Source organism: Budorcas taxicolor, chromosome 18 (genome assembly GCF_023091745.1).
Source record: "Budorcas taxicolor isolate Tak-1 chromosome 18, Takin1.1, whole genome shotgun sequence".
NCBI classification, from domain to species: Eukaryota; Metazoa; Chordata; class Mammalia; order Artiodactyla; family Bovidae; genus Budorcas; species Budorcas taxicolor.
This window is the reverse complement of record NC_068927.1, coordinates 61,786,332-61,812,580: the sequence shown is the minus strand read 5'-3', so window position 1 is coordinate 61,812,580 and position 26,249 is coordinate 61,786,332. Positions and strand designations below refer to the sequence as shown.

At 48.7% G+C, this 26,249-nt stretch overlaps 1 protein-coding gene across 1 annotated transcript in view; it reads left to right on the top strand.

Moving 5' to 3' along the window:
• Positions 1 to 26,249, top strand: part of LOC128064044 (zinc finger protein 160-like) — a 49,148-nt gene that overhangs the window by 5,856 nt on the left and 17,043 nt on the right. Inside the window, exon 3 of the mRNA XM_052656861.1 lies at positions 24,621 to 24,702. Within this exon, the coding sequence (XP_052512821.1) occupies positions 24,688 to 24,702 (15 nt within the window). The 5' untranslated portion in view covers positions 24,621 to 24,687. The remainder of the gene's footprint in view (positions 1 to 24,620; positions 24,703 to 26,249) is intronic.

The window sequence follows — 26,249 nt, the reverse complement described above, 5'->3', positions numbered from 1 at the left end:
GAGCGCGGAGCCGAGGTCCCCGAAAGGCGCCTAAGCTTGCTTCTAGAGTAAGTTTGCAGAGCTCGCCACCCCTCCAACCCCCACCTCCACGCCCGCTCACTCGTCCTCAGTTCAGTTCAGTTCCGTCGCTCAGTCTTGTCCGACTCTTGGTGTGGGAATTGCCAGCGACCTGAACACCCTGACACCGGGTGCTCGGCCCCGAATAAACGCTGCCGCTGCCGTTGCGGCCCAGTTAGCTTTTCGTTTGGGTTTTAAGTGTTGCTGAGGCGGTTTCGGCCCTCGGTGCTAGTAGACACCGCCTCTGGCGACATTTTCCTGCTTAAAACCCTTGTTTACCTCTGGCCTCGCCAAGTAAAGCCGTCTCTCGCGAGTTGGAGTCGCGCCCGTCGCGTCACCTTCTCGACCGCTGGAGGCAGAGCCCAGACAGGCCGCGCGCCCTCTCCCTGGTCCCGGGATTCCGGAGAGGCCGCCCCGCTCCTGAGCCCCCTCCCTCCCAGCCCTCTGTCCTCCCGTCTCCTGAGGCCGGTCCTTCTGCCCCGCAGCAGCCCCCTTTCCTGTCAGCCCGTCCCCTCACCCCTCATAGGGTAGGTGACCTGTGACAGCCAGTGCTGTTCCATTCCCAATTCAACTCGGTCGGAAAAGGTGATCTTCCGGTCCGGGGGCGATACGTTCTGTCGCCCACTCAGTAAATTCAGGAGGCAGGAGGATCAGGAGAAGCAGACTCAGAAGGACTGAGAGAAATAACTGAAAGCGAGGAGAAAAGCATCAGGGAGAACCAATGGGAAAACTGAGACTGGCTGAGGGATTTGCAAAGGGACAGTCAAGTCAGAGAGGTTAAGCCTTGAAAATAGCCAAGTGAGTAAAATAGAGAAGTATTAATAAATCAGAAAGCCAGATCTCCAGGGACTGGAAAATAGCACAGGGAGAACTGCCCTGTCTCAGTGATGGGAGCGGGGAGGCGAAGGGCGATGAGGGACGTCAGAGGTCGAGAGTCCCTAACTGGGTTTCAGCCGGGTTTGAGTCCAGGCCTCTTCGGTTAGAGTCCCGAGTTGTGTTTTCACTCGGTTGGAGTCCCGCCACATGGGTTCAAGTCTCAATCTGAGGTGGCCGGTTTTATGGTGCTGGCAGAGAAAGGTAAGGAGCAGAGGAAGAAAGGGCTGGAAGGAAGCATAGCCACATGGCCTGCCAGAGAGTGGGGAGGAAGGGAGAGTCACAGCGAGAGAAGGGGAGTAATCTGGAGCGCAGAGAGGGAGCCGAAATGGGGGAAGAAAGAGGCAGACTTAGGTATGGATTTTTGAAACACTCAGGAAGGTTGGAGAGAGAGCATTTGGAGGGGGAACGAATTGCAGCAGCCTGGGACAGGACACGTGTGAGGGAGGAAATAGGACGGGAACAGCAGGAGAGCAGAGGGGGAGAAAGAGACACCAAGACCCAGATGAAATAGGGAGCTAGGTGAACAGAGGGGTAAGCTCGATCCAGCTGTGGCCATTTGTCTGGATACAGATGATTTTTTTGGTTATACAGAGGAGGATGAGAATTTCAAAACTCCTGTCGAATAAGGCTTGTGTCTTGTTTTATTAGTTGTGGCAGAAGATGACTTTCATTTGCAAACCCTGTTGAGTTGTGAGAGACCCTCTTCCCTCGTCCTATCATGAGATAGAGGTCAAGGAAGAAGAGATCTGGGACAAGAAATGACTGACTCTGGAGTGTCACTCTGTGGTAGCTTTTTTTCTTTTTTTTTTAAATGAATCTTTGGGCTGTGCTGTGCTGTGGGCTCAGGAGTTGCGGCTCCCAGGATCTAAAGCACAGGCTCAGTAGTTGTGCACAGACTTAGTTGCTTGTACTTGTGGGATCTTCCTGAACCAGGGATAGAACCCATGTCCCCTGCATTGTCAAGTAGATTCTTATCCACTGTATCATTATTGGGTAGCATTTTTAAAGGAACACTTTAAAAAAAAACAAAAAACTGATTCACATTTTCTCCTTTCTTTATGTATGGTGCTTTTTGTAGCTTGGAATAGGTCTTAATTCATTCCGTTTCTGTACTCATTTTTAACTTCAGAAATAAGCTTTTTTAGTTTCTGTACGAAAGGCCCCGGGAAGAAGGAACCACCCCTATGGACCGTTGTTCAGGGCCTTTTATTGGGCGGTCGCTCTCGGGCAGAACTCCCGGGGGGCGGGTAAGCAAGGGAGCGAGGGGGGTCTTTGAAGCAAAGGGAGTCTGCGGAGCAAAGGGAGTCTGCGGGGTAAAGGGAGTCTGCGGGGCGGGGGTGGGGGGGGGGGAGTCTGCGAGGTGTGAGGGGTGGGGAAGGGGTTTTATAGCCCGGGCCGGGGCTCCCATATAGGGAAGAAAATGCGGGCTTAGCGGTGATGGGTGTCCAAGGGCTCCATGTCAGTTCCTGATTGGACAGCGAGGGCTTCGTGTCGGCTCCTGATTGGTCGGCTTGGTTGCCGTCCCGTCTCCGGGGCGTGTCTGCAGCACCCTCTACCGGGGCATGTCCCGACATGCCCGGGCATGCCTCAACACGCTTGACCTTTCCCTGACCTTTCATCCTGACCTCGCCCTGACCTCTCATCCCAGCCTTTTTGATATAGGACAAGGGGCGCCGACACTCTCTGGCTACTTGCTGCTGAATGGGGGCGACGAGGGGTAGGGTACGGCCGGGATGGAGTAGGATACAGTCGGGATGACGGGGCGTCTGCTGTTAATCTTGCCACGGAGTGCTTGTTGGAAGCCCTTGGTACTGCTGTCGCATCACCATCAGCTGGACCGTGTTGAGCCGTTGTTTGATGAAGGCCAGAAGCTTGTTTAGGATACAGGGCCCGAAAGTCAGGAGCAGTAGGAGAATGATGATCGGTCCCACTAGGGAAGAAAACAAAGTTGTCAAGGGGAGCTCTGGAAGCTCTGGAACCAGGATTCGAACCAGCCCTGCTGGGCATCTCTCTCGCCTTTTGCCTTCCTTCCTGACAGTTTCTGCCTTTGTCTCTCTCTCTTTTCCTTTGATTCTGTCTCTCTTTTCTCTCACTCTTTCAGTTTCAGTCTTTCTCTTCCTTCCTTCCCTCACTTTCTCCGCCACTCTATTTCTCTCCTACTTTCTTTTGCTTTCTCTCCTTTTCGCTCTTCAACTTTTCTCTTTCCTTTCTCTGACTTTCTCCTCTTTCCTTCTCTGGTTCCATTTCCCCTGGTTCTTTCCTTCCCTCGTCTTCCTTTTTCTGCATCTCCTCCTCTCTGTCCTACTCCTTCTGTCCTCTCCCTCTGTTGCTCTCCCTAAGGTGTTCCTCCCTCTCCTCTTAATAAAAGATTTGGACGGTGGTTTCTCAGTCACTCAGGAATCAGCGACAGAGGGGTGCGGGTAATGGTCAGTTTGGTCGCCCCGTGAGGGTGGAGCGGTAGGAGTGACCGGGAGGAGGGGTCAGGGCCAGGGCCACCCCTGTCTCCGGGAGACCTGGGGGAGCTCGTTTGAGTCAGGTCAGGTGGTACCAGGGCTCGTGTCCCAGGAGTTTGGCTACTGTAGGAGTGGTGAGGATTACAGTATGGGGTCCCATCTAGCAAGGCTGTAGTGGGCGGGGACTCAGGGTTTTTAGCAGTACCTGATCTCCTGGTGCTAGAGGCCGGGTGGGCCCTGCGTCGTCTGTTGGTTGCGGCAGGACCCGATCTGCGTGTTCCCTCAGCAAGGATCGTAGGAGGGAGAAGAGGGGGAGGTACCCTGCGAGTGGGGGAGCCTCTCCCTCGGGGAGGTGAGTCAGGAGATAGGGCCTGCCGTAGAGCAGTTCAAAAGGGGTCAAACCTGTTTTGGAGTGTGGTGTGGTGCGAATGCGAGTGAGCGCCAGAGGAAGGAGGTCGACCCAAGATAGCCGCAGTTCTGAGGTTAGCTTGGTCAGATGTGTCTTGATGATGCCGTTCACCCGCTCTACCTTGCCTGACGATTGGGGCCGATAGGGGATGTGAAGATGCCAGCCGATACCTAGGGCCGCAGCCACCTGCTGAGAGATCTGCGAGATGAATGCAGGCCCATTGTCAGACTGGAGAGAGTTTGGCAACCCAAATCTGGGAATGAGATGGGCCGTCAAGACCTCCGCCACTGCCACTGCCGTCTCCCGGGCGGTGGGGAAGGCCTCGACCCATCCTGAAAAGGTGTCCACCAAGACCAGCAGATAGCGGTAGGTTCAATGTCTGGGCATGTGGGTGAAGTCTATCTGCCAATCCTGCCCGGGCGTATGTCCCCTCAACTGGTGAGTCTCCTGTGGGGGTTGGAGCCCTCCCTGAGGAGAGGTGGAGGCGCATGTTAGGCAGGATCGGTGGACAGCATATATGGTCTGTCTGAGATGTGGGGGAGAAAAGACAGGGCTGAGAAAGGAAGAGAGAGCTCTTGGTCCAATGTGGAGGGTATTGTGGATTTGGGATATTATGGTCTTAGCCTGGCGCTCAGGAAGCACCGGTTTATTATGGAGCAGTATCCATCCCGACGGGTGCCTCTGAGCCCCTTCTTGTGCCAGCAAGGCTCTGGCTTCCTTGCTCGAATAATCTGGGTTGAGGGTGGATCTCAAAGTCAGCAAGGGTTCGGGGGCTTGTTGTAAGGTAATTTGTCGAGCCACTTGATCTGCCATGTTGTTACCCAGAGCGACAGTGTCATGAGTATTTTGGTGTCCCTTGCAGTGTATGATAGCGACCTCTTTGGGCAGGGATAAGGCATCCAACAGTCGAGTAATGTGGGGGGCATTACAGATGGGGGATCCTTTAGTGGTCAGGAAGCCCCGTTATTTCCAGATTGCCGCGTGAGAATGGGCAATCAAGAAGGCATATTTGGAGTCTGTGTAAATATTGGCCCTTTTTCCTTCTGCTAGGTGTAAGGCTCTAGTCAGGGCTGTTAGTTCAGCCTTCTGAGAAGTCATCCCGGGTGGCAAGGGCTGAGCCTCCAGGACTTCCCGGGTGGTTACCACAGCATAGGCCGCCCTTCGGTTTCCATTGGGGTCTCGCTTTGAGCTCCCATCAACGAACAAAGTTAACTCTGGATTAGGTAGAGGTTTGGAGAACAGGTTGTGGGGTGGTTGCATAAGGGACTCAAGGACCTCCGAGCATGAGTGGGCTGGGGGTTCTGAGGAGAGAGGGAGTGAGGGTAGCGAGGAAAGCGGGTTTAATTGTGGGGAGCGGCCCACGGAAACCTGAGGATTGTCCAGAAATACCAGGTGAAATTGTTGGAGCCTGGACTCACTGAGTTCAGAAAGAAATCTAGAGGCTAAAAGGTCACCAAGACGGTGAGGCGAGAAGATGGTCAGGGGTTGGTCATGAATCAGCTTTTTTGCATCGGCGTACAACGTTGTCGCCGCCGCTAGTGCCCGCAGGCAGGGGAACCATCCCCTGGCTGTGGGGTCAAGTTGTTTGGATATGTAAGCGATAGGCAGCAATTCGGGGCCCATCGGTTGCACCAAGGCTCCAAAGGCTATCCCTCCCTTTTCATCAGAGTATAGATGGTGCGGATAGTTGGGATTTGGGAGAAAGAGAGGGGGTGCAGCCAATAGAGTTGAGCGTAAAGTGTGGAAGGCCCGAATCACTTCGGTGGGGGAAGACAGCGGCCCTGTGGGAGTCTCTTTGGCTGCCGCATATAGAGGTTTGGCCAGGGTAGCATAATTTGGGACCCAGTGTCGGAAGAATCCCATCAGTCCTAAGAAGGACGATATCTGGTCTCCGTCGGCCGGAGGGCAAATGGACCGGAGGAGGCTACACCGGTCGGCTGTCAGGGCTTTAGTGGTCAGAGTGATTTGGAGACCCAGATAGACGACAGAAGTCTGAGCCAGTTGGGCTTTGGATTGTGAGGCTCTGTAACCCTGGGAACCAAGGAAATTCAGGAGGGTTGCAGTATGTTGTCGGGAGGTCTCTTCTGAGGGGCTGCAAAGGAGCAAATCGTCTACGTATTGGAGGAGGGTGCTAGGGCGGAGCGAGCACCTAGCCAGGTCCCGGGACAGAGCTTGCCCGAAGTAGTGGGGACTGTCTCTGAACCCCTGAGGGAGTACGGTCCATGTGAGTTGTGTGGTCAGCTGGGTGTCGGGGTCAGTCCAGGTGAACGCAAAGAGGAATTGGCAGTCGGGGTGGAGTGGGATGGTAAAAAAGGCATCCTTGAGGTCAATAACGGTGAAATGAGAAGTCTGAGGAGGTATGGAAGAAAGGAGGGTGTAGGGGTTAGGGACAAGTGGATGGGCAGGGATCACCGCCGCGTTGATCAGGCGGAGATCCTGCACTAGCCGGTAGTCTCCTGAAGCCTTCCGAACAGGGAGAATAGGCGTGTTACAGGGGGAGGTCGTGGGGATCAGGAGACCCTGTCCCATGAGACGGTCGATGATGGGCTTTAGCCCTCTGAGGTTGTGCGTAGACAAAGGAAACTGGGACTGGGCTGGGAAACAGGTGGGGTCCCTTAGCCGGATGAGGACCGGAGGGTGGTGTCGAGCCGCCACCGGGACTCGGGTGTCCCAGACCTCAGGATTAACAGAAGGGGTTGGAGAGTCAACCAGTAGCATTAGGAAGGCCCCTGACGTGGGAGCCGACCCTGGAGCTAGCTGAAGAGTAGCCTTCAGCTTAGCAAGTATGTCTCTTCCCAAGAGAGGAGTAGGGCAGGAGGGAATGACCAGAAAGGAGTGGGTAAAAAGACAGGAATCTTAACTGACAGGATAGTGGTTGGGTTTGGAGCGGACACGAGGGTTGGCCGTCAATGCCCGTAACCGAAACCTGGGAAGGACGTACAGTGCCTCCGAAAGAGGGAAGGACCGAATAGGTAGCCCCCGTATCACCCAAAAAATTGATGGACTTACCCGCTACCAGGAGTGTTACCCTGGGCTCTGCTTGGGTTATTGGGGTCCCCGCGTCTGGGCGGCGTCAGTCACCGTCGAAGTTCCGCAGCTCCAAAGCCGGAGGAGGGCAGGAGGTCTCCCTGGGGCGCTCTGGTCCCTGGCCCCTAGAGGTCGAGGCCCGAGAGGCCTGGGGACAGTCACTAGCCCAGTGTCCTCGTCGTTTGCACAACGGGCACGGCGTGGAAGGAGGTTGCGGATTGGGGCACATCCTGGCCCAGTGCCCTTCTTGGCCACACTTGAAGCAGGCCCCCGGAGGGGGGTTCTGGGGCCCCAAGCCCACTGCCGGCCGCAGGGCTGCTACCAAGGCCTGGGTTTGCTGGTTTAGGAGGCTTGCCTGAAGTTCGGCCTTTTGCTTGAGCCTTGCCTTCCGGCTGGCCTCAGCAGTTTCCTCGCGGGCATGGTAGATCTTAAAGGCCATTTTTACCAGGTCTCGGATAGGGGTCTGAGGGCCGTCCTCGGCCTTGGCCAACTTTTTCCGGATATCGGGGGCAGACTGGGAAATAAAACGATTGGCCAAGGTGGCTGCCCCGATGGGGGACTCCGGTGACAGCCTGGTGTATTGGACAAGGGCCTCGGTCAGCCAATTAAGGAACATGGCTGGGTTTTCGTCGGGCCCCTGGGTCACCTCATCCAGTTTGAAGAGGTTTACAACCTTATGAGAGGACGTTTCCATCCCGTCGAGAATACACTCGATCATGTAGCGTACTCACAGCTGGCCGCCACCCCTCTCCTGGTAGTTCCAATCAGGGTCAGTGTCGGGAACCGCCTGAGCCCCTGGGGGGCGCTCGGGGGAGGGGTTGGCATAGTGCCGCTGGTCGGCCTGAGCCTTGGCTGCCGTCCAGATGGCCTGCCTCTCCTTGGGGGTGGTGGTAGACCCCAGGATGACATATATGTCCTGCCATGTCAAGGCGTAGGAGCGGGTCAGACCAGTAAACTGCTTGATGTACTGAGCGGGGTTGGAGGAGAAGGAACCCAGTTTGGCCTCAATCTGTGCTAAGTCTTGGAGAGAGAAGGGGACATGGACTTGGGCTAGACCCTCGGCTCTGGCTACTTGTCGGAGAGGGAATAGCGGGGCTGGGGGAGGGGGAAGGGAGGCTCCCGGAGGGTTGCTGTGGGAGCGAGTGTGGGAGCGAGTGTGGGAGCTAACCGGGGAAGGGGGAGGGAGTGACGAGGGGAAGAGGAGGATACAAGATAGGGTTAAGGGCCGGAGGATCCGGGACTGGCGGTGGAGTCTCGGGGGCGGGAGCGGAGGTAGGAGAGTCCAGAGTGGAAGGGGAGGTAGCAGAAACCGGAGTGGAAGGGGTAAGGGCCGTGGGAGAGGTATAGGGAGGAGGGGCCACCAGATCTTCCGGGGGAACAGAGAAAGCAGAGGACTCAGAGGAGCTGGTTTGGCCCGGGAGGGTGGAATAGGGGGAGCCAGGATAAGCAGGATTTGGCGGGGAGTGCACGTGGTGCACAGGGTGGGGCGAGAGCGCGACGCCCAAAAGGCCTGAACATAGGGGGCCTCAGACCATTTTCCCGTTCTCCGGCAGTAGTTATCTAAATCATGGAGGACGTCAAAGTCAAATGTCCCTGTGGCTGGCCATTGTGAGCCATTATCTAGGGGATACTGAGGCCAGGCTTGTGAACACAGAAAAGTGAGCTGCTTGGAGCGGATATATCCCTTTAGTTTTAGGGTCCACAGGTTAGCCAGCAGGCACTCTAAGGGGGTGGAATATTGGGGATCGGGTTTGGAGGCTGTCGATCCCATGGCGATCACCAAACGGAGACTAACCCTCGCTGCCCAAACGTCTTCGGGTGCCAAGGGAAGCCGGGGGTCTGCACAGCCGTTCAGAACGTCTTCCTCCTGTACTGAGGGACCGAGGAAGGCCAAAGCCAGAGGGTCCGTACAGCCGTTCAGGACGTCTCCCTCCCGAGCTGGGGACCGAGGAAGGCCAAAGCCGGAGGCCGAAGCCGGAGGTCTACACAGCCGTTCGGGACGTCTCCCTCACGAGCTGGTGACCGGGAGGACCCAGGAAGTGGCCACTGGTTACCGGGTCCTAGGAAGTGGTCGCCAGGGAGGGCGGGCCCCAAAGCCGAAGGGACTTACCCCGTATCCTGCCGTCCGGGGGGTTGGTCAGCTGCCTGGGTCCGGGGGGCTACCGTGGCGGTGGAGCTCGAGGGGGCCTCTACGGCGAGTGCCGGAAGCCCTCACCTCGAGCCCCACGTTGGGCGCCAGATGTAAGAAACACCGCGGGAAGAAGGAACCACCCCTATGGACCGTTGTTCAGGGCCTTTTATTGGGCGGTCGCTCTCGGGCAGAACTCCCGGGGGCAGGTAAGCAAGGGAGCGAGGGGGGTCTGCGAAGCGAAGGGAGTCTTGCAGGGTAAAGGGAGTCTGCAGGGTAAAGGGAGTCTGCGGGGGAAAAAGATTCTGCGAGCGTGGGGAAGGGTTTTATAGCCCGGGCTGGGCCTCCCATATAAGGAAGAAAACGCGGGCTCAGCGGTGATTGGTGTCCAAGGGCTCCGTGTCAGCTCCTGATTGGACGGCGAGGGCTTCGTGTGGGCTCGTGATTGGTCGGCTTGGTTGCCGGCCCGTCTCCGGGGTGTGTCTGCAGCGCCCTCTGCCGGGGCATGCCTCAACACGCCTGACCTTTCCCTGACCTTTCATCCTAACCTCGCCCTGACCTTTCAGTTTCCAGTATTCTGGTCTTATCATCCTTTTCTAAATATTATTCTCCACATTTTTTAAAACTTTGACACCAGATTTTTAGATTAAAAATAATTCAGTTTTTTTCTTTTTTTCAAATTTTTCTCAGATTCATTCCTTGCCTGAGTGCTTTCTTCCCTTCATCTCATACATTTGAAATTTTCTTTGGTAGTCATCTTTCTTAGTAGTCAATCATCTTAGGCTATTTTGTGCCATACTTAGCAAAAATGTCACCTCGTTTATCAGTTCTAATGAGGTAGCTGAACCTAGAGCCTATTATACAGAGTGAAATAAGTCAGAAAGAGAAAGACAAATGCTGTATATTAATGCATGTATATGGAATTTAGAAAGATGGTACCAGTGATCCTACATGCAGGGCATAAAGGGAGACACAGATGTAAAGAACAGACTTTTGGACTCTGGGAGAAGGTGAGGGTGGGATGATTTGAGAGAATAGCACTGAAACATGTAAATTACCATATGTAAAACAGAATGATCAGTGCAAGTTGGATGCACGAAGCAGGGCACCCAAAGCCAGAGCTCTGAAACAACCCAGAGAGATCTGGTGAGGAGGGAGGTGGAAGGGGGTTCAGAATGGGGGGCTGCTGCTGCTGCTAAGTCGTTTCAGTCGTGTCTGACTCTGTGCGACCCCATAGACAGCAGCCCACCAGGCTTCTCTGTCCCTGAGATTCTCCAGGCAAGAATACTGTGGTGGGTTGCCATTTCCTTCTCCATTGCATGAAAGTGAAAAGTGAAAGTGCAGTCTCTCAGTCGTGTCCGACTCTTAGCTACCCCATGGACTGCAGCCTACCAGGCTCCACCATCCATGGGATTTTTCAAGCAAGAGTACTTACTGGAGTGGAATGCCATTATAGTCACTAGCAGTCTCTTAATGAAGGAAAGGAAGGTTTTAAAACTCAGAATGGCACCAGGCCCCTCATCCATAAGATGCATTTTGGGATAATCTTGGCACCAGATGATTCATCCCAGGCCATAAAATGATTAACTTGAATCTTGTAGAAGGGCAGATTACCATACAAATAGTTTTGTTTACATAGATTAGGGGAACAATATCTGAGTATAACATACTGGTTTGTGAAGTAGGTTCTCAGCCATTAGGCGGAACCGACTTGAAAGAGTCTGGGATAAATGCATAATCCATTGGAGTAGCTTAGGACAAACATTTCCATGAGAAAAATGGGTTGGTTACCTCAGGGTTTGAGAATAGTTAACTTCAGGTGAAACCAGGTGTCGTCATGGCAGCACAATATGTTAAGAGAAACCTCGTTTTATATTTGTATAGAGAAGGAAAAAAATATCGCTAGTTTCCTCCTGCCGCTTAAGAGAGATAAAAATGTCTGACACTTGCAGCCTATTTCCTCCATTTGGAGACCCCTGGCCTTCCTGCCTGTTACCCTCTCATTCCCCCCTTTTCTTTTAGAAGAATTATGTTGCCTAGGGACAAGGGGCATTGTTCTCGTTCCATAACTGCTTACAAGCTGACAAGGGGCGTTGTCCCTAAATTGGTTCAATGGGCGTGAGTCTGAGTGAACTCCGGGAGTTGGTGATGGACAAGGAGGCCTGGCATGCTGTGATTCGTGGGGTCGCAAAGAGTCGGACACGACTGAGCGACTGAACTGAACTAAACATATTCTAACCCTCATACCGAAGATGTCTGATCCAGGGCCCCTAATAGTAATTGGAAGAAGCTGCAGCAGTAGCAGGAGTTTGAGCAACTATTGCCGGAAGTGAGACTCCTTCCAGGGCCCAAAACTGGGCTCTTGTCTAATACTTAGAAATGAATTGTCCGAGGAGACACATGTGCTGACAAAGCAAGAGATTTTATTGGGAAAGGGCACCCAGCTGGAGAGCAGCAGGGTAAAGGAACCCAGGAGAACTGCTCTGCCGCGTGGCCCGCAGTCTCGGATTTTATGGTGATGAGATTAGTTCCAGGTGGTCTTTGGCCAATCATTCTAATTCAGAGTCTTTCCTGGTGGCACATGCATCACTCAGCCAAGATGGATGCTGGCGAGAGGGATTCTGGGACGTGGACAGACACTCGGTGTCTCCTTTCCACCTTTCCTGAACTCTTTAGGTTGGTGGTGGCTCATTAGTTCTGTATTCCTTATCAGGATCTCCTGTCATAAAACAACTCATGCAAATAGTTACTATGGTGCCTGGCTAGGGTGGGCGGTTTCAGTGTGCTTCCCCTAACACAACCCTTTGTAACTTAAAAGCTTTCATGCAACTAGAAACAAATCCAGTTACACAGTTACAGATGCAGGGAGCAAACAGCAAAAACAAAACAGTCAGAATTATTGTAATTAAGATAGTTTTCCACCATGGGGCACTTGTTAACATCTCACCCAATGAGGCAATTGAGGCTTCAGGAATATCCATAGCCCCGATCATCTTGTTCATGTGTTTAGTAAAATGAGTAACATTAGTGGTCATATCAGGTATATATGTACAGCATTGGGTATGAATAATGGTACAAGTTCCTCCTTGTGCAGCTGTCAGAATATCTAAAGCCAATCTGTTTTGTAAAACTACCTTTCTAATTTGTGCTTGTTCAGCATTAAGAGCTGAAATAGCTTTTTGAGAATCTTGTAATGCCTGTTGAGTAAAATTAGTCAAAGCATCCACTCGTAGCATAACATCTGTAGTTCCCAAAGAGGGAACAAAGGATGCAGCCAAATAATCATACCAGTGAAGTACAGACCTTGCCCACTGAGTTTTAAGGTGGGTAAATTAGCAGGCTTTCTTGGGAGTTCTGAAAATATAAAGCTGTGAGTAAAGGCTAGACCCAGGGTGCATCTCCCTATCCAACCAAGGGGAAGCCATGCCCATAGGTAAGAGCCACATAGCCAATAGGTCCTGTTTGTAGCAAGCCAGCTGAGATATCCAGTCCCAGTTAGTGCCTGGCCAGACAAAGGGAGGACCTGAATTGGGGTTGGAAAAAACGGGAATGATTACGTTGCATACATTCTGAGGCAAAAATCCCAATTGTTTCCAATCATTGTAATGAAGTTGTTGGCTGACTTTTGGGGATGGCTCTGTTTGCTCGTAGCATATAGGGGCAGTAGATACTAGACGTCCTTTTTCAGGAGTTAGCCATATAACCTCATCCTATATTTGATAAACGTCAGGTAAAAAACCATTAGATCCAGACCTGTTTGCCTTATGTGTAGCGAAATGGTCATTAAACTGAGACAATGTATAATAAAAATTAAAAGTCACATTATGTCCATAAAGTACAAAGTGTTGCACCAGTCCATTTTAGGGTTGGTGGATGCCATCAGATGTAGAAGAGGCATCACATATGATTGTTGTCGAAGGTATTTGCAGAGTTGGAGAAAGTCTTTTTCTTGAAGTGGAGATGTCTGCCACAGGAAGCCTTTCATGATGAAGAGGGAAGCGCTCCGCAGACCCAGCAGTTAGACCAATTGTGGAATGCAGCAGAGTGAGCCCAGGACAGGAAAGCATTGTCTTGAGAATCAAACGGCACACTCAGGATATTTGGAGTCAGCAGAAGTAGGCTCACATAGATTATCAGGCCCATCTGAAAAGTACAAAGTCAGAGCATAGAAAATAAAGACATAAAATGAAGTCCCTTAGTTCTGGTCAGGGTGCCACCTCTTAACTCAAGTGTGATGTATCCACGAATCAATTCCTGGCACTTTGACAGCTGTGGAAGAAGAAAGAATAACCTGGTAAGGGCCTTCCCAGAGGGGCTCGAGGGATGGGCCCCCAGATCCCAATGTTTTTATGAGGACCTCGGTTCTGTAAGAAACGCCGCGGGAAGAAGGAACTACCCCTATGGACCGTTGTTCAGGGCCTTTTATTGGGCGGTCGCTCTCGGGCAGAACTCCCGGGGCGGGTAAGCAGGGAGCGAGGGGGGTCTGCGAAGCAAAGGGAGTCAGCGGGGTAAAGGGAGTCTGCGGGGGTGGGGAAGGGTTTTATAGCCTGGGCTGCGCCTCCCATATAAGGAAGAAAACGCAGGCTCAGCGGTGATTGGTGTCCAAGGGCTCCGTGTCAGCTCCTGATTGGATGGTGAGGGCTTCGTGTCGGCTCCTGATTGGTCGGCTTGGTTGCCGGCCCGTCTCCGGGGTGTGTCTGCAGCGCCCTCTGCCGGGGCATGCCTCAACATGCCTGACCTTTCCCTGACCTTTCATCCTGACCTCGCCCTGACCTTTCATCCTGACCTCGCCCTGACCTTTCATCCTGACCTCGCCCTGACCTTTCAGGTTCCTGGCTCAAACAGAGGCTTGCTTGACTCAGAGACTGGGTCAGGAGTCATCTCCCAGAGTTCTGTTAATGCCTGTTGAAAAGCTGAGAGCTGAGTTACATACCTAGTGAACTCCAAGGCTTCAGGGTCTATAACGATGTCTGTGTATAAGAAAGGCCTTCCATAAATACATTCAAAGCGGGACAGTCCCTCCTTTTGGGGGCAGTTCAAGCCCTCATTAAAGCTATGGGTAGGACTTTAATCCAGTTGTCCTGCGTTTCTTGAGTTAATTTGCACAGATGTGTTTTGATAATGTCATTAGATTTTTCAACCTTTCCTGAAGATTGGGGTCTCCAGGAACAGTGTAAGTGATATTCTATTTCTAGAGCTTTAGATACCCCTTGAGTTACAGCAGCTTTAAATGCGGAGCCATTGTCACTCTGAAGGCTCCGTGGCAGCCCAATCCTGGGGATAATTTCATGGATTAAAATCTTTATAACCTCCTTAGCCTGCTTACTATGACAGGGTAAAGCCTCAATCCATCCAGTAAAAGTATCTACCCAGACTTGTAAGCAAGAATATCAATTAGCTTTTGGCATATGAGTAAAATCAATTTCCCAGCCCTCTCCAGGATACTTTCCACTTCATTGTAATCCAGATATTGCTAGCTTCTCAGTCTTTGGGTTATGTTTCTGACGAACCTCACACCTTTTGATAATGTTCTTTAAAGTTTTCATTACATTTTTACCTTCAAACAAACGAGATGCCATCTGGTAAATACTCTCTGCACCCAAATGAAAATTCTGGTGTAAACCCTTAAGAGTTTTCCATGGAACATTTTCAGGAATTATTAATCTTCTATCCTCGGGCTATAACCATGCTTTATTTGTAATCTTAGTTCCTCTTTTCTCATCTTTCTAAGTCTTTCTCAGTATATTGTGGTTTTTCCTGTTTCACAGGACCTGTCCAGATCAAAGGCGTCTGTAGTGAAGGGGTTTCATAAAGTGCTGATTTTCTGGCTTGAGAGTCAGCCAGCTGATTATCTTCAGCTGCTTTACTCCCATCCCTGCTGTGCCCTTTGCAGTGCATAACAGCTACACAATATATAGCAGTTAAAAGTCTCTCGATCTCTCTGGGATGCATAATAGGTTCTCCTGTTGCTGTTTTAAACTGTCTTTCTTTCCATATTGCAGCATGAGCATGTAAAGTCAAATAAGCATACTTAGAATCCATGTAGATATTTACTCGCTGCCCTTTGCTTAACTCTAGAGCTCGGGTCAGAGCCACAAGATTTGCTAGCTGAGCACTGGTTCCCTGGGGGAGACATCTTGTTTCTGAAATGTGTTCACCAGTCACCATGGTGTAACCTGCTTTATGCTTTTCATCCCGAAGAAAAGAACTGCCATCTGTAAATATTTCCATGTCAAGGTTGTCTAATGGGGTATCCATTAGATCCTCCCAAGCTGCATAGTTTAAAGTTAGAAATTGGGAACAATCGTGTTCAGGTGTTTCATTTTCCTTCTCAGGAAGGAAAGTGGCAGCATTTAAATGTCCACAGACTTTAAGCTTAGTTACTGGTCCTTCTAACAACAATGACTGATATTTAAGAAGCCTACTGTCTGTCATCCAAATATTAACCTTAGAATTTAAGATTCCACTCACACCTTGAAAAGTCAGGACAGTAAGATTTCGTTGACTTAATTGTTTTTAAAGCTTCAGGTGCTAATAAAGTTGCTGTCCCAATTACTCTTAGGCAGTGGGGCCACCCATGTGAAATTACATCTAATTTTCTGCTTAGATAAGCAATAGGTTGCTGGTGAGGCCCTCAGGCTTGCGTCAAAATTCCCAAGGCCATACCTTTTCTTTCAGTGACAAACAAATCCTGACCCTGTGGGCAAGCTCAAAGCAGGAGCTTGCAGGAGGGCAGTCTGAAGAACCTTAAAAGCCTTTTGAGTATCTGGAGACCAAAGCAATTTGTCTGTTCGGGCCTGCTAAGTTTCAGCTACAAGTTTATATAAAGGCCGGGCAAGTTCCCCATAACCTGAAATCCAAATATGACAGTAGCCTGTGATTCCCATAAATCTTCTCAATTGTCTTAAAGTCATAGGTAGGGGATGATTTAGTATGGGTTTAATTTTCTCAGGGCCTATGGCCCTCGTCCCTTCTGATATGATTAGGCCCAGATATTTAACAGATTGTTGACAAAGCTGAGCCTTTTCTCTTGATGCCTTATAACTGCAGCCTGCCAGAAAGTTTAAGAAATCTTCTGAGGCTCCTGAACAAGCTTCCTCTGTCTCAGCACAGAGCAAAATACCATCTACATATTGTAACACTACCGCTTCAGAGCTATTAAAGTTTTGTAGATCCTGTGACAAACTTTGTCCAAATAAGCGAGGACTGTCACGAAATCCCAGGGGCAAAACTGTCCAGGTTAACTGAGAAGCTGGCTGCATAGGGTCTTCAAAGGCAAAAAGAAGTTGACTTTCCTCCGCCAAAGGCACAGAATAGAAAGCATCTTTCAAATCAATTACTGAAAAATATTTGGCTCATTCAGGAATTTCAGACAATAGAGTATAAGGATTAGGCACCACGGGGTGTAAAGGAACTGCAGCCTCATTTATTATTTGTAAATCTTGGACTAGTCTCCATTTCCTTTTGATTTCTTTATCCCAAAATAAGAGTGTTGCATGGACTGTTAACAGTGAACGAATAGTCCCTGCTCCCTTAAATTTTTGATGGTGGGCTTTAACCCTTCCTTAACCTCAGGTTTCAGTGGATACTGCTTCTTATGTGGAAATAAGTGTGGGTCTTTGAGCTTGACCACTACAGGAATAGCATTTTGTGCTTGACTCACAGATATTCCATCAGCCCATACTCTAGGATTACATTTTGTTCAACTAAAGGGAGAGAAAGGGAGGGTTCCATATTTATGAAAATAGAGGCATGGACCTTGTTCAGTATATTCCTCCTCAAAAGGGGTGAGGGAGACTCTGGCACAATCGGACACTTGTGAAAGTAGCGCAGAATCTCAGTTACAACATAAAGAATAACTGAAATAATACCCTTTGGCTCGTCTAGACAGTCCCATTATGGAAGCGGATCGGGAAAGAAGTGGGCCAGGGGGCTTCAGTAAGCACGGAGTAAGTTGCCCCAGTATCTAAACGGAAATTGACGGATTGGCCCCCCACAGTTATTAATACCCGGGGTTCCTCAGGTGTAATTGGGACAGGAGCTTGTGTGGGGACCCCCAGGCACCTGTGCTCCTGATTATCTTGAGAGTCTGACCCCAGGTGTCATTATGACAACACAGTATTTTAAGAGAAACCTCCTTTTAGATTTGTATAGAGAAGGAAAAAAATATCGCTAGTTTGTTTACTCCTGCTGCTTAAGAGAGATAAAAATGTCTGACACTTGCAGCCTATTTCCTCCCTTTGGAGACCCAGTTTGTTTCCTCCTGCCGCTTAAAAGAGATAAAAATGTCTGACACTTGCAGCCTATTTCCTCCATTTGGAGGCCCCTGGCCTTCCTGCCTGTTACCCTCTGAACATCGTGTAATAAAACAGACATATTTTCAACTGTGGTTTTACCAAAGACATGAATTGTGTGTATGAGTTTATGTGTGCACACACAAATGGATATTTCTGGTCTCAGCTCTTTACCAGAGAATAACGGAGGTATGACATTAGATCTTGTGAAATTAAAGGCATTTCTTTGAGAAATGGGAAAATAAAAGGACATTTAACATGATAAAACCAACAAAATGCTTCATTCTTCCCTTTCAAAAAAAGAAAGAAAACACCTAGTTTAACTGGTTAGTCTAATGGTCTGTTTTCTCCATTTTCTATGATCAGTGAAAAAAAGCTGTGCAGTGATACGAAGATGTTTCCTTCAGGTCCCTTTGTGACTTTTCTGTGCAAATGAGGAAGGATGGGCTGGATTGACCTGCAGCCTTCCAACAGAGCCTCTCTCTTCATAATGAAAAAGATTGCTCAGATCCTACTTCCAAGCTGACCCCTTACAATGTTTTTTGTACCAGTGGATATATATTTGCAATTCTGTATTTTTAAAATATTTTACTGCAATCATGTAATAAAGAATTACCTCCTTGTTATCAGTTTGACCCAATCTTGAAAGAAAAGTTTCTTTTGCTCAGATACATGACAGATGTTCCTGGTCTTAAATGGGATGGGCAATAAGGACAAACTTGGCCCACCTGCCCTTCAGCCTCCCTTTTCATTATTCAGTTATACCTGGTTCTCTTCACTCAGCTCAGACCTTCTCATAAACGGCTTCTCTCTGGGCCTGAGGGAGCCCACTTGTAACATGCAGATGAGAGACTAGACCAGCATCTCTCAGCGTGAGCAACACTGACCCCTGAAATGCTTAATGAGTTGGCTGTGTGTCTGTATGTGCAGTTTTGGTTTGGAGGGAGTTTCTGGTGGTAATGAGAATTTTAAATAGATCCCAGTCCTCCCTGAATGAAAAAGAAAAGGAAAACTAGGATGGAGGCAGGGTCACAGGCTCAGAATTAGATGACTTCTATAAATAAGGCTGAATCTGAAGGGAGATTTTTTTTTTTTAAGTCCTGATATTCAGACCGCCACTGCCTTTCATTTTTCCTTGGGTCAAAAGCTTGACTCCTCGCTGAGTCTCCACAGCCGTCTGTCAAGCTCAGGGCCCTGTCAGTGTCTCCCGCCTCATCCTGGGAGTTGACCCTTTGCTCAAGCTTCAGCCTGTCCTGGTCTCATTTACCTTTTCTCTGTTTCCAGATACCCAAACCATTTCTGTCTGACATTGTAGTTCCTTTTCTCACCTTCACATCACCGTGCCTCAGGCCCTTTGTCACCCGTTAAGTCTAGGCTCAGAGAGGTCTCCCCATCCCTCCTAACAGTCTCTCTCATGTTACCCAGGTTTATTGCCTGTGTATCAGTTGCCATCAGCAGAAATTAATGCCCTTCTTCATGGGTTATTTTGAGTCCTTCCTGGTTCCCCTTTTTTAGGGCTCATAGTATTCCTCTTCTTCCCAGCGTGGCTGCAGTACCTGTTACTGGAAATGTCTGTAGATGACCGAACTATGGGTTGGGCTGAATAATCCTCCAGGAAGACCAAGAGAACAGGGCAGGTGATGAAGATGTTTCGCATGTTCTGGACATTTCAGCTGTAATTGATCTTTACCCCATGTGGCTACTTAATTACTCAAAAGATGATCCAAGAAATATAGGAAGTCCTGAAAAGCCCTACAGAACTGGTGTCCTCAAGCAGCAGGCTAAGATGTCCCCTCCTTTAGTCTGTTGGGTTTAGTCCTCTGCAGCCCCTAGATCTAAGCTGTGTCCATCCAGGACCAGTCACCATCACGGACAGCAGATTTGCCATCTAGGAGTTCATGTGCTCAGTGTCAGTGATTGTGATTTCAGTGCACTGAGGATGAGCAGAAATCCAAAACCTAATGGGGCAGGAAGGAGATGTCCCCTCCCCACCCCCACCCCAAGAGCTGGAGTATCTTCCAAGTAGGTGTGGGTGGAGAAAACAGGAGAGAGTGAGACCTGGAGACCCTTGCTTTGAGACTTCCTCATCTCAAATGCCTTTGTATGTGGACTCCATAATGTCCCCAGGTGGTGGCACACTTTCCCAGAGGGCCAGTCTCTAGATTTTCATCCTACATGTGCAGTGTCCTTTGGGTGGTAGCTTGTGGGCACTCCTCTTGTGATCCCCTTTGCCAAGAAACCCCTGTGCGCTTTAGTCCTGCTTAGTCCAGTCACGCAGGGAGGAGAGGAAGACAAATGGGGAAAGCGGAGGGAGCCTGGTGGGGTCTGCAGGAGGGTTGTGGCAGTACTTGGGGGCATCAAGGTGAGCCCAGTGAATGGAGTGTGCACCCATCCCAAGTGTAGTTGCAGGGACCAGGGGTGTGTGGATCTGTTGGAAGAGAATGTCTCCGTTCAGGCTGGAGCACCAGGAAGCGGGTTTGTTGGAGAGCCGCATGGAGTGGTTTGAGGTTCTACTGCCTGAGCTCCTGTTCCCCGGGACAGCAGTGCTGAGGCTGACATGTGCCTGCACAGGTTTGATTTGACAACTCGTGACCACACGTGAGCAGCAATGAAGGATATGGAATTCAGCCAAGAGAAGTCTTTTCCACTGTTAGAACTGTGGCCTGGGCTGAGCCCGCAGGCAGCCGAGGGTGCAGGAGGATGGGAGCCTTGGGCTTGAGGGGCTGGTTCTAGCAGGTGCCCCCAGCATCCACTCCAGTCCCTGGCTTTTGTTGGCTCTTTTAGCAGGCGGGCACTGTAGAGTAACAGGGAAAATCTCAGGTCATTTTTTGCATCAACTTTGGTATCATTGTGTACTTGGGGTTGCCGGTGCAGAAAGGTTCATGTGCATTTGAGACGATGCCAAGAGAATCTGGAGTGTTTCCTTGGAAGATGCTGAGGTCTCAGTGTGCCATTGCATCATTGTGATTATCCCTTTTTTTCATAGTCTTTGGAGATGTCGATGTTTGACTTGGATTACTCTCTGTAAATGAAAATATGGTGTCTTATGTCTGTGGATCCTTGGGTGTCCTCTTTTGTATTTTGCCTCATGCATGAGTTATCAGGGCTTGGGATGCTTTGTGTTTGTATAAGAGGGTTAGAGGCTCATTATGGGCTCTGTGGACACTCTGTTGGACACCATGAAAGTTTGCAAGTTTGTTTTGAGTCCCGCTGGGAAAATAGGAGTTCTAAGGTTAAGATCACAGAATGCTTGTTATAAGGTGGTCCTGCTTGGTAGGGATCTCTGGGCCCAACCTGAGAAGAGTCATAAAGTCCTCTGACATAGGGGAGGATGGCCCCAAAAAATCAGAGGGCAGCGATGCCACAGTGATCTGCAGCCTGGAGGCTTGTCCTCTAGAAGATGCAGCTGCAACTGTTTGCTGCCAGGCTGGGTTCTGTGTTATCCACTGCTGTCCCTCCCAAAATAAGCACACATACAGCACAGTACAGAAAACAGGGAATCTTAACTGCACTGTTGGTGGCAATGTTAATGGTGCTACTATGTTGGAAAATAAAATGGAAGTTCCTTAACAAATTAACATACAACAGGCCTACAGTCTGTCAAACCCATTTCTGACAGATATCCAAAGGAAGAGCAATCAGTTTTTCAGGGATATGTCCACAGTCCCATGAGTGTGACTGGATTTGCAGTAGCCAAGGCATAGACACAGCCCAGATGTCTCTTGACAAAAGAATAGGTTACAAAAGTGTGGTATAGAAATATTTATTATATACTGTATATTCATGAACTATTTTTTCTCTATATAAATATAAAAATCAAGAATCCTGCATTTATGCCAGAATGAATGAACCTAGAGACCATTATGCCAAGTTAAATAAGCCTGTCAAAGGAGGACAGACACTATGTGGAAACTAGAATTGTCAAGCTCATAGAGCCATCGAGTAATAAGGCTGTTAGCAGGAGCTGGGTGGAGGGGGAAATGGGGCACTGGTAGTCAAAGAGTAGAGATTTTCCGTTGTAAAATAAGTTCTGGGGATCTGAGGTACTGCATGCTGCCGGTAGTGTTTCTATATCCTTGAAATTCGCCCAGAGAGAAATAATCGAGTGTAGTCATAGGTGGAAGTGTAACTTACTCCACTATAATAATTATTCAGTGTATGAGTCTATCACATGATCACTTTGTACACAGTACATTTATACCATTTTTGTTAGTTACACCTTAGTAAGGCTGGGAAAGAAAAGGAGAGTTGGGGGGGCAGTGCCTTTTCCTCTGAATTGTGCTCAGTCCAGGCTTCACGAGTCATTGATGATGCATTTTGCATACACGTGCCGGAGTCGAGCTCCAGCAGCCAGGGAATCAGCCTGAAGAGATGAGCAGTGTCGGTGGAGAATGATGCAGCCTCTGACTCAAGGTACGGGGCTGCATGTTTATGTCAAGCTTCAGGTTCTCTTTTATACTGTGACAAAAGCACTAGGTCACAGGTTTGGCATTTTCAGTTTCCCCTCACCCAGATTTATTGTCTCCATGAAACATTGTTGCCCTTCAAACAGAGTTTCTGCTTCAGCGATTCTCTCAGAATCCTGTTTACTTGTCTGGGCTGCATACCACATTGCTAAGTTTGTTTCTTATCTTTCTAAATCCTGTTTGCCCTTAGCATCCAAAACTCACTATCTCCTAAAAAGGCTTATAGCTATTAATATCTCTGAAATTCCTAATCTGTATATGCTATAGTAAAACATGCTAGCACTACCACATTGCTTAAATTTTTAGCTTCTAACAATTCTTCAGTTCAGTTCAGTTGCTCAGTCGTGTCCAACTCTTCGCAACCCCATGAATCGCAGCAAGCCAGGCCTCCCTGTCCATCACCATCTCCCGGAGTTCACTCAGACTCACATCCATCGAGTCCGTGATGTCATCCAGCCATCTCTTCCTGGGTCGTCCCCTTCTCCTCCTGCCCCCAATCTCTCCCAGCATCACAGTCTTTTCCAATGAGTCAACTCTTCACATCAGGTGTCCACAATACTGGAGCTTCAGCTTTAGCATCATTCCTTCCAAAGGTATCCCAGGGCTGATCTCCTTCAGAATGGACTGGTTGGATCTCCTTGCAGTCCAAGGGACTCTCAAGAGTCTTCTCCAACACCACAGTTCAATAGCATCAATTCTTCAGTGCTCAGCCTTCTTCACAGTCCAACTCTCACATCCATACATGACCACAGGAAAAACCATAGCCTTGACTAGACGGACCTTAGTCAGCAAAGTAATGTCTCTGCTTTTGAATATACTATCTAGGTTGGTCATACCTTTTCTTCCAAGGAGTAAGCGACTTTTAATTTCATGGCTGCAGTCACCATCTGCAGTGATTTTGGAGCCCCCAAAAATTAAGTCTGACATTGTTTCTACTGTTTCCCTATCTGTTTCCCATAAAGTGATGGGACCAGATGCCATGATCTTCTTTTTCTGAATGTTGAGCTTTAAGCCAGCTTTTTCCCTCTCCTCTTTCACTTTCATCAAGAGGCTTTTTAGCTCCTCTTCACTTTCTGCCATAAGGGTGGTGTCATCTGCATATCTGAGGTTATTGATATTTCTCCTGGCAATCTTGATTCCATCTTGGGTTTCTTCCAGTCCAGCGTTTCTCATGATGTACTCTGCATAAAAGTTAATTAAGCATGGTGAAAATATACAGCCTTGACGTACTCCTTTTCCTCTTTGGAACCAGTCTGTTGTTCCATGTCCAGTTCTAACTGTTGCTTCCTGACCTGCATACAGATTTCTCAAGAGGCAGGTCAGGTGGTCTGGTATTCCCATCTCTTTCAGAATTTTCCACAGTTTATTGTGATTCACACAGTCAATGGCGTTGGCATAGTCAATAAAGCAGAAATAGATGTTTTTCTGGAACTCTCTTGCTTTTTCCATGATCCAGCGGATGTTGGCAATTTGATCTCTGCTTCCTCTGCGTTTTCGAAAACCAGCTTGACCATCAGGGAGTTCACGGTTCACGTATTGCTGAAGTTTGGCTTGGAGAATTTTGAGCATTAGTTTACTAGCATGTGAAATGAGTGCAATTGTGCAGTAGTTTGAGCATTCTTTGGCATTGCCTTTCTTTGGGAATGGAATGAAAACTGACCTTTTCCAGTCCTGTGGCCACTGCTGAGTTTTCCAAATTTGCTGGCATATTGAGTGCAGCCCTTTCACAGCATCATCTTTCAGGATTTGAAACAGCTCAACTGGAATGCCATCAACTCCACTAGCTTTGTTCGTAGTGATGCTTTCTAAGGCCCACTTGACTTCACATTCCAAGATGTCTGGCTCTAAATGAGTGATCACATCATCATGATTATCTGGGTCGTGAAGATCTTTTTTTTTTTTTTTTTGTGAAGATCTTTTTTCTACAGTCCTACTGTGTATTCTTGCCACCTCTTCTTAATATCTTCTGCTTCTGTTAGGTCCAGACCATTTCTGTCCTTTATCGAGCCCATGTTTGCATGAACTATTCTTAATTATTCCTAAATCGTAAATTTGGCAAACTTCCTTTGCCATAATCATTTCCCTCACAAATAGGTCTCAGATGACAATCCTTCCCATGGCCTCAAGCTGTGGCCTACGTGCTCATCCTGGAACACTCTTTGTAAGGATTCTTGAACAAATATCAGTGGTTAACTTTATGGATTATTCTCTGGGCACAACTGCAGAAGGCTTTGTACCTTCTCATGCTCCTCTCAAGAACAATAAGCACCTTAACATTCTTTTCAGTCATCTCAACCGAGGAAAGGGAAAAACAAGTCAGATCATAAGACCTAACTCCTTCATCCCGGGTCCATGCCTGCGGGACAAGGAGAGGGGGTTGGGGCCGTGCCTCCATTTTGTCAGTAATGCCTAATGCAGCTCCCGACACACATTTTTGTACCCTCTGACTGAAGATTCCCCTTCAGGTAGTTTGTGTTGGTCCACAGCTCGAGAATGTTTAAGATGCCCCAGTTGATTCCAGTCTGGATCCCTCACTGAGCATCAGAAGTCTGAGTCCTCGCAGTCCTGAGGGCTGAGATCTGGGCTGAGGAGGGGGTGCTCTGTTCTGAGTGGGGATGGATCAGGGCCTGCTGTGTGACCTGAAGGAGACTGCCTGGTCAGCGGAGGTGCCTCCTGCTGCTGTTTACATGAGGCCTCAGCAGGAGGGGAGTGTGATCCAAGGGAAAGTGTGGGAAAGTCCCGTGTTGGTCTCTCTGTGGAAGGTGACTGTCCTGAGTCCCTCCTGAGACAGTGGCACAGGGGACTGTCTGTTCCTCATGGTGAGGGTTCCCTGTGTGTGGGGGGTGGGGCTCAGGAAGGGGATGTGTTGACTCTAAGCATTAAACAGCATGTTTTAAACTTTTATGATAGACCTCTGAAGACTCGTGTTGCTGAGGAAGCCCTGAAGTTAAGAAAGAGGAAAGAAAAGGAGTGAGGCATGGCTCTTTGTCAGGTAAGATCATATTTAGTCTGTCCTTCCTGAAATGCCCTTCTCTGGATTCACTAATCGTGTCTGACTCTGGAGTGTCCTGTGTGACTCCTGTACATGCACACTCACCCGGGGCCTTCCCTCAGGGCCTGTCATCTCCACTTAGATCCCGTCTCCCCATGACCCAGTGACCTGACGCTTGTGAGGAGGCTCCCCTGGGGACCGTCCTGGGCATGGCTTCTCACCCACTAAAATGGGGTCTCAGTGCTGTTGGGCAACAGGGATTGCTTAGCACCCATGTGGATGCGCTGTCTGCTCTGTCAACCAGGGTAAGGAAACTGCACGTGGAAGTCAGGTGTTAGTATGCACAATAGATGGTAAAATCTGGAAATCAGATCAGTTGAGCCTGTCTTTTCCCTTTTGTGTTTCTTGACATTCTTGTGCATATACCTAACATATACACAAAGAATTATTTCTGAGTACTGTGTTCTGTTCAGTTTTTTTCTTGGTCTGTTTTTATACCAGTACCACATCACCTTGATTACCTTGTAAGAGGTGTTGAAATAGAAAGACCTCCATCTTCCTGCTTCAAGAGTTTTTCTGTTTGCTCTTTGAATAGTTCTATGGCTTTCACCGTGTTTTATTCTGCTTCTACAACGGTTGTAATGGCAGTTTTGATAATGAATTGATTGGTTTACTGACCCTTTGTGTGGCTATTAAAGAACCTTTTTTGATACAGCGTGTTTCTCTTGTAATCTATGATTTTTACTGATGAAACTTTGTCCTGTGGGAAAGAAGATACATTTACTTCTTTCTTAATTTGGGGACCTTGATTTCTTTTTCTTATGTAATTGCTCTAGCGGTTTCAGTGCTTTGTTGAAGTGTAGTGCAGAGTGTGCATCCTTGCCTTCTTCTTGACCTCAGAGGAAAAGCTTTCATTGTTTCCCCATTGCTGTGCTCTTTTCATAATGGCATTTATATGTTGATGTTGGTATAATTTATTGTTTGTAGTTTGTTGAGTGTTCCATCTTGAAAGGTTGTCAAATTTTTGTCGAATCGTTTTTTTCTGCATCGAGTTGATCCTGTTTTTTTTCCCCCCTTAAACCTGTTAATGTAGTGTGTCATATTAGTTGATTTTTGTATGTTGACGTCTCCTTGCCTTATATAAATAAAATCCACTTGGTCATGGTATCAGATCTTTTTATTTATTTATTTAACTTATTTTAATTGAAGGATAATTGCTTTACAGAAGTTGTTTTCTGCCAAATACCAAAATGAATCAGCCCTAGGTATACATATGTCCCCTCCCTCCAACTTCCTCCCTATCCCACCCCTGTAGGTTGTTAGAGAGCCCCTGTTTGAGTCCCTGAGTCAGTCAGCAAATTCACATTGGCTCTCTACTTTATGGTAATGTAAGTCTCCATGTTACTCTCTCCATACATCTCACCCTCTCCTTCCTCCCCTCCCCTCTCCGTCTGTTCTCTGTGTCTGTTTCTCCAGATCTTTTTAATATGTGTTGAAGTGGGTTTGCAAGTGTTTTAATTTTGCATCAGTATTCGTCAGGGTTGTTG